Source organism: Notamacropus eugenii, chromosome 5, assembly GCF_028372415.1.
Source record: "Notamacropus eugenii isolate mMacEug1 chromosome 5, mMacEug1.pri_v2, whole genome shotgun sequence".
Taxonomy (NCBI): Eukaryota; Metazoa; Chordata; class Mammalia; order Diprotodontia; family Macropodidae; genus Notamacropus; species Notamacropus eugenii.
In genome coordinates, this window is record NC_092876.1 from 335,145,515 (window position 1) to 335,161,248 (window position 15,734).

The 15,734-nt window shown below is 39.9% G+C and overlaps 1 protein-coding gene across 1 annotated transcript; it reads right to left on the reverse strand.

Moving 5' to 3' along the window:
- Positions 1 to 3,292: 3,292 nt before the first annotated feature.
- LOC140506443 (uncharacterized) lies at positions 3,293 to 15,365 on the reverse strand. Its single transcript, XM_072613622.1, has 3 exons — positions 15,265 to 15,365; positions 14,280 to 14,329; positions 3,293 to 13,190 (listed from the first exon to the last, which is right to left on the reverse strand). The coding sequence occupies exons 2-3, from the start codon at positions 14,308 to 14,310 to the stop codon at positions 8,347 to 8,349; spliced, it is 4,875 nt and encodes a 1,624-aa protein (XP_072469723.1). The 5' UTR covers positions 14,311 to 14,329; positions 15,265 to 15,365; the 3' UTR covers positions 3,293 to 8,346.
- Between the last annotated feature and the right edge of the window lie 369 nt (positions 15,366 to 15,734).

Genomic DNA, 15,734 nt, shown 5'->3' on the forward strand with positions numbered 1-15,734 from the left:
ATGATGGTCTAGAGTAGACAGAGAGGATGGATAAAGTAGAACAAAGGTGATAGAGTAAAAGCAGGGACTTGCTTGAGCTCTCCTCCCAAACCCCTCAAATACCTGTAAAAAATTAATCTAAACAATTTCTGTAGCTGAAGAGTCCACAGAATGATGGTGTGAAATAAATTTCCAGACCAAGACAGCCTGGAAGGTCAACAGGAAGTGTCTATTGTTTTGGGCTGGGAGTGGAGTGCAGTCCAGAATGGGTTGTGCAGGCCTGAGCAGGTCTTAGGGGGACTGAATCAGTGGCAGCTGTGGTGGTTTCCAGACTTCTTGACACCAAAATGCCAAGAACAAATTGGAAGGTCAGTGGAAAAAATATGTGGGACCTGTGTGAGAAAGTAGTGCAGTCTGACCCCAGCCCCAGGGTGCCAGAGGGGGCAGAGGAGCCTGTAGAAGCCACAGCAGCAGCAGGGGCTGCTGCAGTGGATGTTTCTGGAACTCTAGGCCTACAGATTGTAGGGGAATCAAGAAGCTGACAGTATATCCCTCCTCTCCTCCTCCGTAGAAGCAGAGAACTACCTTGACAAAGAACTCAAAAGTCAAGTAATTGGCTGGGGAAATAAGCAAAAACCAGGGGGAAAAATCAGCCTATAGAATCTTACTTTGGTGACAAAGAAGATAAAAAACATACAACCAGAAGGAGACAACAAAGTCAAAGCTCCTACATCCAAAGCCTCCAAGAAAAATATGAATTGGTCTCAGGTCACGGAAGAGCTAAAAAAGGATTTTTAAAATCAAGTAAAAGAAGTAGAGGAAAAATTGGGAAGAGAAATGAGAATGATGCAAAACATCATGAAAAATGAGTAAACTGCTTGTTAAAGGGGACTCAAAAAGTACTGAAGAGAATAACACATTAAAAAATAGACTAACGCAAATGGCAAAAGAGATTCAAAAAACCAATGAGGAAAAGAATGCCTTAAAAAGTTGAATTGGCCAGATGGAAAAGGAAGTCCAAAAGCTCACTGAAGAAAATAGTTTCTTAAAAATTAGAATGGAGCAGATGGAAGCTAATGACTATGACAAATCAAGGAATTATAAAACAAAGCCAAAATAACGAAAAAATAGAAGACAATGTGAAATATTTCAGTAGAAAAACAACAGACCTGGAAAATAGATCCAAGAGAGATAATTTAACAATTATTGGACTAACTGAAAACCATGATCAAAAAAAGAGGTTAGGCATCATCTTTCAAGAAATTATCAAGGAAAACTTCCCTGATATTCTAGAACTAGAGGACAAAATAGATATTGAAAGAATCCACCAATCACTTCCTGAAAGATATCTCAAAAGGAAAACTCTTAAAAATATTTTAGTCAAATTCCAGAGGTCCCAGGTTAAGGAGAAAATATTACAAGCAGAAAGAAAGAAACAATTTGAGTATTGTGGAAATTCAATCAGGATAACACAAAATCTGGCAGCTTCTACACTAAGGGGTCAGAGGGCTTGGAATATGATATTCCAGAAGTCAAAGGAGCTAGGATTCAAACCAAGAATCACCTTCTCAGCAAAACTGAGTATAATACTTTAGGGGAAAAAATAGTCATTTGATGAAATAGACTTTAAGCATTCTTGATGAAAAGACCAGAGCTGAATAGAAAAATTGACTTTCAGATACAAGAATCAAGAGAAGCATGAAAAGGTAAACAGGAAAGAGAAATCATAAGAGATTTACTAAAATTGAACTGTTTACATTCCTACATGGAAAGATAATATTTGTAATCCTTGAGAGTTAGTCAAAATTACAGGAGAAAATTATAAACTAGAACTCCCCCCAAAAAGCATAAAAGTGATAAATATAACTAAAAGCTAGTTCTTTTGAAAAGACATAAAATTAATAAACCTTTAATTAATCAGAATAGAAAGAAGAGGTAAGAAAGTCAATAAAATAGCAAATAAGCAAGATGAAATCAGCACAAAACCAGACAAAATGCATAAAAAACCAGAACTACATGCAGTTATGTTAAGCCTATAAAACTGAGAGCACAAAAGAAATAGAGTAATAATTTCAGAAATATAAAACACCCAAACTGACAGAAGACCAGTTAGATATCTTAAATAATCCAATCTCAGATATGGAAATAAAACTAGTTGTAAAGGAACTGTGAAATAAAAAAATCTCCTAGTCCTAATGGATTCAAAGAAGAATTCTATCAAGCTTTTAAAAACAATTAGTGCTAATATTACACATTTTATTCTCAAAAATTGACAAAGTACCCTAACAGAATGTTTTTATAAAGCAAACACAGTCTGAATACTTAATCGAGGGAAGGATAAAACATGGAAGGATAAAACATAGATCGAAAACTGTAGACTAATATCATTAATGAATATTGATTGAAAAATTTTAAGCAAAATGCTCTAAAATTGGTGGTGTTCAGTCATTTCAGTCATGTCCAACTCTCAATGACCCCATTTGGGGTATTCCTGGTAAAGGTGCTAGAATAGTTTGTCATTTTCTTCTCCATTTCATTTTATAGATGAGGAAATTGAAGCAAACAGGGTTCAGTGACTTGCCCAGAGTCACACAGCTAATAAGTGTCTGAGGTCAATTTGAACTTATGAACATGAGTTTTCCTGATCTAAGCCCAGCGCTCTATTCACTGTGCTACATAACACATCAAAATATAAGACCTAATACTTTTACTTAGTCTATTGTCAAAGATTTGAGGTGGAAGCCTTATATCATTAGCCCTCTTTTAGAATCCATGAGGATTTTCTGAACCATGAAAATCACAAGCATAACCACTATTATGTAGTAGTGAAATCATGAATGTACATTCCTTGTATAAGGACTAAAATATGCCCTTCTCATTGTTCTACAAAGACAGAATTTTGGTATGCTATCTCCAAATAATTCCATGCAGTAAATTTATTATTATGTTTTCATATCATAAAGTAGAACCAAGTTTCTCATGGTTTTTAACTCAGTGAGAAAAAATCTCTTTTCCCAAACTCCAAACCCTTTACTTTCAAATCCTCTATTCACATTGTCATCCCTACTTCCTTAAACTTTCTCTCCTCCTTTCTTTTTATATCCCCCTTTGATCAAAGCTGTGCATCTTTCTTGTTTTCTTTCATATTCTGATCAGATACTTCACTTACTTGCTTCTACTTTCTCAGTTTTCTTCAGTTTTTATTTCTCAATCATATCCCAGACTGCCTAAAGAACCAATATTTATTCCACTGAATTTCTCCATTGTAAATTAGTACAAGTTTTTATTATATAATCAATTAATTGCAATACATTTACCTTTTAGGGGTCTTAAAAGCTTACAAATCTAACAAATTGGAGTAATTTACTCCAATTTCTTTTGGTGACTTTACTTTTAGTTTATTTACCTAAACAGTGAAGTTCTGTGTTATTATTCACAGAGAAAAATACAGTGGTAACATAGAACACTCTCCCAAATTAAATTTTACTTACTTTCAAGTGCTTCCTGATTTAGACAAGCTTCTATTTTTTCATGGTCAAGTGAAGACTTAACAATGCAGGGGGAGGGTCTTACGTACCAAATAAACTTAAAACTTCAGACTGCAAGCCCATTTTTAAAAAAACTTTTGAACTTCACTGATAACACTTTCAAACTATTTTCAGTTCCATTATTTTTTTAGTTAGTAAAATCACTTTCCTCTTTCACTAAAACAACAAATCTGTCACTCTAGGAAAGAGTGATTAAAAAGGACTAAGTGCCATTTCCATGTAACTTTAACAAAGTTTTATTCTTATTTTTCCTTTAAGAAATTCTACAGAGTGGTACCCCAAAATTCACTAAAATATTTCAGCATTTATAAAAACATTCAAACCACAATTTGGAAATTCGCAATAATTATATTTCAGTCACAAATTTAATCTCTAATTTAGTTTGCAGTGCCATAAATTTCTGCATATTGGAAAAAAAAAGATTTCCTGCCTTCTTATTTGCCTTGTCTGCCTCCCCAACTTAGCCAGAGTTAGAAAGGCTATCTAAAGATGCTATCTTTTATGAAGGCTTTGAAAGTTATGTAGAAAAGTTTTCACCCCAATCAGGCCATAGGAAAAAGTCAGTTGGATTTGCCAAGACATAAAATATAGGCAATGCTAACATACTGGACATTATACAAATTAAAAAAAAAAACTGCTTCTAGCTTCAAACTGCCTATAGTTTGTTTGTTTGTTTTTCTGTTTTTTGTTTTTTTGGGTTGTTTTTTTTTTTTTTTTGCTTTCTTAGTCCTACTTAAAATGGAAATCTCTACACATTCTTACAGTAGATGATCCAGGGATGGATGTGTGGTTTTCCTTTTTTTGTGTAGGATACTGAATCTACACTTCTGCCTTTGGAGCTCATGAATATGGAATGATACACAACCCTGGAATAAGTTTTTCTCCCTCTCCTTCATCCGCTTTACAAACTACTCTGAATGGGACTTTGCTACCATAGTTTTATAACCAGTCTGTCATTGCTTAAGCCTACAAATCAGAAGCACAGAGGCCAGCAACAAATTTTCTTTAGAGCATTCAAAATACTTAATCCTAATATCAGTAGCCCTTGTACATTTCTGAGCTTCTTGGACCAACTGTCCTAGGCAAAATTCCAGAAAAGAAATCTAATTCTCACAACAGCAACCAATTTGGCCAATTAAAATATAAATTTTATTCATTGCCCATAGCCAGTAGAATCACTTTGAATTAGCCCCCTTGTCCTGATGATTTCTCTGTGCCTTCCATATTATTCAATTTTTGAATTGAATATATCCATGAATTCCAACTTACTCCCTTATGGTTCTTTAGTTCATGCTCTGTTGTCTCAGCTTGCCCTTCCTCTATCCCTGCTATGTGCCCCCACTTTTAAATAATAGGTTCTTTGACTGGGAAAAAAGCTTTGGGTTAACTTCTTTGGAAGTGGCTGGCATCTTAGACCTGCAATACATTCTCAAATGTGGTAGACCCAGGATGACTAATTAGCATTCATCATGAGAAAGGTCTCAGTAGAGTTCATAGTTTTACATTTTAACTTCTGTTTTGTTTTTATTCGTATATCTCAGTGTTCACGGTTGTTGATGATTGTCAACTTCACAAGAGAAAAGACAACAAAAAAAAAAGAAAAAGTTCCTATATGCTCCTTTTAGCTACAAGTTATACAAAGCTATTCTGTTGAACACTTCCTTGTTCCTGCAGCTAAATACTGCCACGGGAGAGGCAAATTCCCCACTTTCTCCCAGAAAGATCTAATGAGGGAAAGGATCCTTTTCCCCTTCTCCTTCCCCCCCACCTATATTCTTTTTAATAGGATCAGATGTCATAGAATTTGTAGCTGGAAAGAGCTATAGTTGCTATACAAAAATAACATGGCCTCTAGCAGTGAATACCTTGACAATGCAGTAACAGAGTGATCTCCATACAGACTTTGCCAAGATAGGAAGGTTTCCTATGACAGAATATATTTAGGTAATAAATATTAGGACTGAACAGTAGCAACAGTCAAAATGGCCAGGGTGGCTCAGGAGTGCAAACACTGTTCAGTTCAAAGTAAGCAAAGTTGTTTTTTTTTAATGGCCTTCTTTCTTATGTGCCTGTGTCTAACATTTTTGCCCATTCAGATCCCTCAAGAGCTTTTGCATGATCCCATCTCCTTCTACCTTCTCCAGTGGATTGCACCCACTATCATCCCCCCAGTCTCTTAACTCTAATCTCTCTCAGTCTCTTAGCTCATATCTTACTCTTTGCAAATGTTCTAAAGCCTCCCAATCCGGAAAAACCTTCACTAGACCCTATCATGCTCCCCAGCTATACATGCTATATCTCTTCTTTTCATATCCAAACTCCTAAAAAAAAGCCTGCATTTATTGCTTCTAATTTCTCTCCAACTCCTCTTTTAGTCATTTGCAACCTGGTTTTTAATCTCATCACTAAACTAAAATTGCTTTCTCAAAAAGTTACCAGTGGTCATTGGATTGGTAAACCTGTTCACCTTTTCTCAATTTTTAGACCTCTTGATGCCTTTGCTGCATTTATGATAATAATAGCTGTCATTTATGTAGGATCTTAAGGTTTATAAAGCACTGTACATGTTATCTCATTTATCCTGTGAGACAGGTGTTATCATCCCCCAAAATAAGGAAACTAAGGTTAAAAGAGATGACTTGCCCAGGGTCACACTGCTGGTGTCTTAGTTGAGATATTCTTGATCCCATATCCAACCCTCTTAACCTCCGCATCCTCTAATTGTGTTGATCATTCTCTCTTCCTAGACACTGTCTCTCCTCTGTTTTTTTATGAAACTGCTCTCATTTCTCTTCCTACTTACCTTTATGACTGCTCTTCTTTCCTAGTCTTTGCTGATTCATCTTCCATATCATGCCACCTAACTGTAAATGTTCCCCAAGACTTTGTCCTGGTCCCACTTGTCTCTCTACAATCTCTCACTTGGCTATTTCATCAGCTCCCACTGACTAAAGTATCATATCAATGCAAATTAGTAGATTGTGGAATGGATAAATTGTGGAACATGCATGTAATGGAATATCATGATGAATGTAGAGAATACAGTGAAACATCAGAAAACTTATATGAACTGATACAAAGTGAAGTAAGAAGAAATGGGAAAACTACATACTCAATGGCTACAGTATAAATGGAGAGAAGAAAACAAAACAGAACCGGACGTGTGTAGACATAATGATCAAGTTCATCTCCAAAGAATAGAAGAGGAAATGTCTATATTTCCTTTCTTTGAAGAGGTGGACTATGGAAAATTGCATAAGCTGTCAGACTCCATTTATAATGTGATTTGTTTTTCAGAATTATCCTCTCTCTCTCTGTCTCCCTCTCTTTCTCTCTCTTTCTTTCTCTGTCTCTCTCTCTCACTCACACACACACACACATTCTTTGTTACAAGTGATGATTTTCTAGAAGGAGATATTTGGAAATGAAAGCAATATATAAACAAAAATACCAGAAAAAATTAAAAGGAAGAAATATTGAGAGGACATAACTTTTTCCCTGTAGGAAAACATACTTAGAAGGCTGAATTTCAGATTTGTCATTCTGTATCCAGCATCATCTAATTATTGCATATACTGGGTCCACTACCAGTACTCTGAATTCTACACCAAATTTATGTCTTTGGGCTACGGCTTAATAATCAGTTTCCCCTCAGCAATCATTCAATCAGACTCTTCTCACCACTTAACAAACCATGCACAGATTAAATGAAGAAAATATTGCTGAAGTGGAGGGAAGGGTTCAACATGGCAGATGATAATGCTGTCTAGGAGAAAAAGCATAAATTCACTTGCAAAATTATGAGACATAGACTCTACTCAATATCCTCAGCAGAAACTGGTACCAAATAAGCGAAATAAAGAAAAAACAACAACTTCTGGGAAGATGGGTGAATGACAGGGATCATGGCTAAATCCCCTCTCCCCCATATCATCTTAAGGTAGTAAGGAAAAAAATAGATTAAAGAAATCATAAAAAGCATCAAATATGGGGAAGAGGAAGAGAAAGAAATGCAAGGTATCAAGACCGATAACAGTTGTTCAATCAGGCTTGACTCAGACTGGTCTGGTGGATCAGGCTCAGGATTAGAATAAAATAAGACACTCTTGGACCCTCTATTGACAAAGGTTTTCTAAACAATAGCATGAAAATAAAAACTAGACATATGATCTCATTAATATAGAGAACTCCTAAGTAACCTCTACTCCTTCTATCAAAGGCAGTCTGACTCCTTTTATGCAGGATTCTTAAGAGAGTTGTCCAGATCCCAGAGAGTTGACTGACTTGCCCAGAGCCACACAGCCATTAGATTGTCTCAGAGGCAAGACTTGAACTCAGGCCTTCCTGACTTTGAGACCACCTATGTCATGGGTCAGAGTAAAGAGTTTTATGGATAATACGAGTTGTGATAGAAAGCAGTTAGGTAGCATAATGGATAGGGTGCTGGACTTAAGAGTCAGGAAGGTCCGAGTTGGAATCTTGCCTCCAATACTTAATAGCTGGGTCCCTCAGGCAAGTCACTTAAATTCTCGGGGCTCAGGGAAACGCTTTAAAATTATTATTTGTAGGGAAGGAGGCAACCAGCTAAGTCCCTAGATAACATTGTCATCTGCCATGTTGAATCCTTCTCTTTTCAGCCAATATTTTCTTCATTCCCCTGAATCCCTAACTGGCTTCCCCTCCTGAATTGAAAAAAAGAAAAGACTGACTCAGCATCTCTCTCTAACTTACTAGATAAAATAACAAGTATGAGATACAAAATATGACATTTCAACCATACAGAGGGGCACAATTCCTTCTAAATAGAATATATAGTCATTTAATCTTTCAGCTTCCACTGAAATCTCTCCAACAGAGATTTGAAAAATGTCCTCCCATCCCTGGTCTCTTCTTCTCTGTGGCTATGGTTCCTCAGGGGCATTTCTCCTATGAATTCTGAGTCATGGCATTTTCCCCCTGGCTGGTGAGCCTTGCCAAGAATGAAGTGTAGCCACTTTGGCCTAGAAGACCTACAGAGTCCAAGGTCAGGGTTGGATGATGATGAAAAGGCTGGTGGTCCATGGGGGTGCCTTCTCAGACTATAGTGGGAATAAGGAAAGTCAAGATAGGAGCAGGCTGTAATCTGGGGCACTTGGAGGACAAATCTCACCCCCAGCTCTTCAAAACCAGGCATAGGAGTAGGTAAGGCCAGTAACTGTGCTTCAAATGGGTATTTCATTCCCTCATGGGGACAGCCATTTGGGATCCAGGAGGCGCAAAGTAAGCATATAGGATAGTAAGATGAACTGTATCGGCTAGAACGGTGAGAGAATTTTCTCATCTTTCGTAGAAGAATTTGTTTATAGATATCATTTTTTATTTTCTCCTGAGGGATGGAATTGATGATGGCCTGAACTATTCTGTCAGGAACAATCTGCCCCTCCACAGCATATGGCTTGATGTAATTTAAACCGGAAGATTTTCTGTTTAGCGTGGGCTGGGTCTGGCATTGGAGTCTCAATGGCATATCAACTTGGAGGTCAAAGTTTGGTCTAACTTCAGCCTGGGAACGATCACTTCTTGGACATTTATTCTTCATGCCAGGGCCTGAGGGCAGAACAGTGCCGTGTTTAGTGAAGCTTAGTAGAGCTGTTTCCTGATTGCATAGCTGTGTTGGTGTTGTGCCCTTGGGTTTGGTAGAGTCTAATTTAGCTTCACCCTGGTTTGTTGAACTGGGAAAAAGAGTGACTTGGGGGTCAAGACTAGATGAGTGTGTGACCTGGTGGTTTGGACTCATTAAGCATTCTGCTAAGCACTGGGGATCTGATAGAGGTGCATTTTGAAGATCAGGAGGGGAGAAAGCTTCTGATGGGTTGAATGGAGGTATGGTCTGATAGTCAGAACCAGGCAGAGCTGGGTCCTCAGGGTGTTTCAGCAAAGGAGGTGATGTCCTGAAACCCAGGTTCATTAGAATTTCAGCCTGCTGGCCTGTTTCCGGTGGCACTGTTTCATATGTATTATCTGGGGGTTGAAGTGAGACCAGGGCATTGAAAGCTGCTGTATTCTCATCCCTGTGGTGAGGGCTACATGTAGGTGTGGCCTGGCAGTCAGGGCCATATTGAGCTGTGTTCTGGGATTCCAAGTCTGGGGGAAGTATGGCTGCCTCCTGATCCTGGCCCATTACAGTGATGACCTTCTGGTCTATTGTCAGTGACATTGTTTCCCCAGGCTCTTGCTCTGTTTGAACCCAGGTCAGGGCAATGGGATCTATTACATCTTTAGCCTGATCATCAAGGCTATGTGAAAGGGTAGCCCTATTGTCAGGGCCAGGCAGAATTTTGTCTTGGGAGTTAAAGCCCAACGTAGGCATGAGCATAATATCCACTTCGGAAAGGATGGCATCCTGGTGGCTGGTTTCTTTTGGCAATGTTTCCTGTTCTTTCTGAATTGAGATGTGAGCTCCAGGCAGGTCAAGGTTGAGAGGACATGTGTCCTGCTGGTCAGATCCAGGTAGAGGAGGCATTATGCAGTGATCACAGGCAGTTGTATTTGTGGCCTGTTCATCTATTCTCCATGGCATTGTCTCCCAGAGACCTTGCTCCGATTGCATCAAGGTCTCAGTGATAGGCCCTGATATATCCACATTTGGGTCAGCATTATCTAGAAGTGAGCCATGGTTTCCAGGGGCAAGCAGAGTTTTATGCTGGGGGTCAGAGTCCACCGAAGGCTCTGTTGCCTCCAAATTGTAGCCTAGGAGAGTCGTGGCTTCATGTTTACTTCCTAGTGGCATTCTTTCCTTGTTTTCCTGTCCTGTTTTACATGAGACCCCAGTGCCAGGGTTTGCTGTATCTATAGTCTGAAAATCACGGCTAAGAGAAAGTATAGCTTGGTGGTCAGCACCTGAGAGAATTGTTTCTGGGTTCTCTGGGCCCAGAGTCAGACTTATTTCAATGTGATCTTGGCCCGTGGGATTTGTGATCTGTTGACCTGTTCCAGGTTGGACCATTTGCCAGTGTTGTTCTTCTGGTTGAACTAAATCATGGTCACTTGTAGCATCTTGTATATCTTCAGTTTGATAGTCTGGCCCAAGATGAGGCATGTCCTGGTGGTCAGACCCACAGATAATTGTTTCTTGTTTATCTTTGCTCAAAGGAGGAAGTGCTGCCCTGTGGTCCTTACCAATGGGATTTCTGGATTGCTGCTCTGTCACTGGTTCTCTTGTTTCACTGTGTTCTGAATTTAGTTGCCATGAATCCTGGCCATTATGGTCTAGAATATCCTCAGGCTGGTGGTCAGGGATGGGTGGTAATATTGTGCAGTGGTCAGGGCTCAGGAAAGTTGTTTTCTTGTTATCAGTGCTCAGAGGAAGTGTTACCCCTTGACCAAGATCAGTGGAATTTGGGGTCTGATGGACTATTCCCTCTGGTATTATTTCACATTGTTTGAGTTCTTCTTGAAGGGAGACCTGGACCTTAGGGTACCCCAGTATATCCTCAGGCTGGTGAGTAGGGCTGGCTAGAAGTGTGGCTTGATGTTTGGAGATGGGTAGAGTTGAGTCCTGGGTGTCTAAGCCCAGTGAAGATACTGAAGTGAGAGCCTGGTCTATTACAGCTGGGGACCAGATTTCTATTTTTGATGGCATTGGTTCCCCATGCCCTTGTTCAAGCTGAAGCAAGACATGTGCATCAGGGTCTGGTGTAGCCATAGCCGGTTGTTGCTCAGGCCTGGGAGGAACCCTGCAGTTAGGACCAGGTAGAGTTGTTTTCTGGTCATCTACACCTCGGGGATTTGCAGTTATCCTTTGATTTTGGCCTGTTAGAATTATTGTAGACTGATGGCCTACTGCTGGTTGCCTTGTTTCATGGTGTTTTGGTTCTGGTTGAAATGAAAACTGAACATTTGGGTCAGGTATAACTTCAGGCTGAAATTCAGGCTGGGGTGGAGGTGTGGCCCAGTGGTCAAATCTAGGTGGAATTGTTGCCTTGCTTGCTGTGTTCTGGGGAGAAGTTACCCCATAATTCCATACAAAGGGACTCATGTTCTGGTGATTTGTTCCCTCTGTCACTGTTCCCCATAGTTCTAGATTTGGTTGATATATCAGTTGAGCATTAGGGTTTGCAACTTTCCCAATCTGGTAGTCAGAGTTGAGTGTATTTGTGGCTTGGGGCATGGTGCCAAGTTGATTGATGCCTTGCTTATAAGACACCATTGAAGGTGCTGTCCCAAGATCCTGACCAACCCCTATTATAGTTGTGGCCTGGGGCTGTACTCTTGGTGGCATGGCTTTCAAGGGATAAGCAATGGAACGTGTTACATCCTCAGCCTGATAGTGAGGGACAAAAACAATTGTTTTCTGGCCATCCATGCCCAGGAAAGGAGGGATGATCCAGGGAGCCTGTCTTGTAGGCTTTGTATCCTGGTTACCAGCTCTCATTGGCATTGTTTTACTGTATTCTTTCTCCATTTGAAGTGAGACCTGGGCAACAGGGCGTGAATGCTGCTCTGGATGGGGAGGAGGTATCACCTGGGGATCAGGGACATGCAGAGTTTTGCCTTGGAGGTGTAAGCGGAGTGGAAGTTGTCTTGCCCCTTGATCCTGACTTGTTCTTACTGGTATTGTTTCCAAGGGCTTTTTTTCCATTTGAAATAATCCATGGGCCAAAGGGTATGTTGCATCCCCAGCCTGCTGTAGCTGATGAGGAACAAATGCATTTGTAACCCTGGTTTTCTGATCTGGAGGTGATAAAGGTACCCCCAGAGATTTGGGAAGGTGGTCATTACAATAGAGCAGTGAAACTGTTTTCCAAGGGCAGAGAAGGTTGGGATGTGATGATGAAGGTCTTTTGGGCTGGGCACAATAGCCCAGACCTGATGTTTTTGAAGCTGTATCTCTGGAGCAGTGATTTGGACCAGTGGATATCGAGCCAGCTGAATGAAGCATTGGTTCCAGTTTTAAAAATCCTAAAAGAGCATTTGTGGCCCTGATCCTACGCCTGGGCTTAGGCAAAGTCTGTTGACTGGGGTTCACTGCTACAGTTGTGACTCTCACTGAGTGGTTAGGGACCTTTTGAGGTACAGCTATGAACATGGTTCTGTGGACATCATGTGGTGGGACCTCAGCAAATGATGGGAATGGGGCCTGATGTTTCAGATGACTTAAGTCCTCAGCCTGCTGACCACAGTTTGGAAACATCTTTGAAAAGTGGTTAGGGCTAGAAGAAGCTTCTGAGTGGTGGTTAGGATCCAACGGAATCACAGGCTGATTTATGGGGCGAAGTGGAGGACATTGTTTACTGAACGTCAGAGTCACAGCAGGCGTGGTGGATGGGATGTCAGGCCTATTTATGGGCAAGACTGAGGTGACCACATGGTGCTTGGAACTTGAGGGTGCCTTATTTACTGTACTCTGGTGATGGAGATGGGGTAGTGGCATCGCAGCTGTTCTAGGAGGAGGTGGCTGGATGGTTATAACTGGATGTTGGAAACGTGGTGAGGGTACTGGTTCAGTCCTGGGGCGAAAATGGGGAATTGGCTGGATGATTCTCTCCTGGGCCCTGCAGGACATCTGCTCAGCCCTCAAATAAGGATCTTGTTCCCATAGTGGTGAAACCCGATGTGGTGGACATGGTAACCACACCACCTTGGCCTGGTAACAGAGGCCTGTGTGAGGAGCTTGGACCATGTCTGTAGATGAATAAGAGATGTGAGTTACCTCCATAAGCATCTGAAAGTGAATATATGTCATAAGTACACATTACACAGAGAGAATATATAGGAAATGCAACCATGAAGGAGTAATAGGGTAAGTCTAAGGGAAATGATGTAATCCTTGTCAGTTGGGACAGTATCTTAAAGCTTTCCAAACCCTTTCACATACATCACTCCACTGATTCCATGCACTAAGCCCTGATCAGGCAAGGGAGATATCATTCACACCATGTGACAGATAAGATAAGAGATCCCATGTAGAGAAAAATATTGTCTTATTGTTTGCAACAAATTGAGAAAGTGATGGAAAGCTTTGTGTTATAAGAGATGACCAGATGACAATTTCAGAGAAACCTAGGAAGACACATATGCACTGATGCAGGGTAGAAGAAGCAGAATTTGAAGACCAAGGCCTGACTCTGAGAGGCTGGAGTGAGAAGGCAAAGTGAAGTGTAAAAAACCAGATCATTGTGCACAGTAACAGATGATGATCAGTTGTGAAAGACTTGGCTATTATGATTAACACTATTATCCAAGACAATTCCAGAAGACTTGGGGTGAAAACTTATCCACTTACAGAAAGAGAACTGATGAACTCTGAATGCAAACTGAAGTATAATTTTCTCCCTTTCTTTTTCTTGGTTTTTTTTTTTTGTGATATGGCTAATATGGAACTATGTTTTATATGATTTCACATGTGTGATTAATATCATATTGCTTGCCTTCTCAGTGGGTGGGGGAGGAGCAGGAGGGAAGGGGAGAATTTGGAACTCAAATTTTCCCCACCTTATCCTACCCAATTTATAAAATCACGGGTCTATTACAAAAACCAAAGCAATAAATGCATTTGTTTTTCCCACTTAACAACCTTCGAGTTTAGGAGTGAAAGCATTACTATCCCCATTTTGTGGACTGGCATAAACTGAGTCCTAGTAAGTCTTAGGGAATTAGTCCCAAAGTAAGTTATGGACAGACAAGACTCAAAGATAGAGTGATTAGGAGAGATGAGGGAAGGGGGAGGAAGAGGGAAACAGAAGTGATTTGAATGAAAATAAAAATTCTCACTTTTGGGAAATATCCTTTGTTTTCTCCCCATTTCGCCACAGAAGGATTTCCTTGGAGGAAAACATAAAACAAAACAAAACAAAAAAACCCCAATGTTATCAAATAAGCATCTAGAAATTCTGATTTCAGTTATCCCTTCAATCTCTTCACAGTCTCCCCAACCTTCTAACCTTTTACTCCCTTTTCTTTAAAATCTCCCTTCATTCTCTGAACATGCCACTGTGTCTCCTGTTCCCATCCCTTCCCTTATCCCTGTTGTCTGTCCCCCATTCCCCCATGCTTGGAATACTCTGTTCCCTCACCTCCATCCACCTCTTGGACTCCTTGGATTCATTCCTTCAGGTCAGCTCAAACACTCCCTTCTGAAGGTCTTTCTTGGTCCTCCCCACCCCCTTCTTGCCCCCCCACTAAACACTCCCCTGCTGCTGTAGCCTAGTGTTCCATTCTGAAATTCCTTTCCAGTTTCTCTGACTATATCTTGTGTGTGTATATCTAATTATATATCTATTATATGCCTAGTTACATGTGCTTATATACCTATTATTATACCAATTTTTTGACTATATCTTGTATGTATGTATCTAGTTATATATCTATTCTGTACCTACTTACATCTAGTCATATACTTACTATATCAATTTTCTGACTGTATCTTGTATGTATGTATCTCATTATATATCTATTCTATACCTATTATTATACCATTTTTTCTGACTATATCTTGTATGTATGTGTCTAGTTAAATACCTATTATATACTTAGTTATATCTAGTCATATACCCACTAGAATATGAGCTCCTTGAAGGTATGGATTATTTTATTTTTATCTGTGCATCTCTAATACATAACACAGTAGCAGGCAAACACTGTGTTTGTTGACTGACTAACTGACTAACAGTTACACAATTACTTTAGGACTAGAGCCTCAATCTAGCTGGGAAAAATATAGAAAGTGAATCATTGTTCTCCAGAGCCTTGAACATACTCACTATTAGTAGTATCTTTCAAAAGTAACAGGACACTAGAACAGCCCAATTCCAAGTATCTTCTGGGTCTTGAAGCTTCTCTTATTGGTGAGACTGATAGAATAGGTCCTCAGCAGATACAAATCAACTCGGAAAATAAGATTGTGTCAGGAAAAAAAAAATAGCTCCTCCTAAGGGACTTTATGGTCCTGGGCAGTCAAAGAAGATGAGAGGCATGTCTTTCAACCCCTAGAAAATAAGACTCAATCCTACAACCTGACTCATCTACTGGAGACCTCTGAGGTGTCTCTGACATCACAAAGCAGCACCAGTGTGTCCATTGTCTGCCTAGAACTATCTCATAGAAGAGATCACCCTTTTCCTATGTGAAGTACTTCTTATATCTCAACTACTAATAGACATTAGAGCTTAGAATGAATAAAGGGAGCAGACTCTTGGAAATCCAGCAGCTCTGAGATTTGAAAATTAA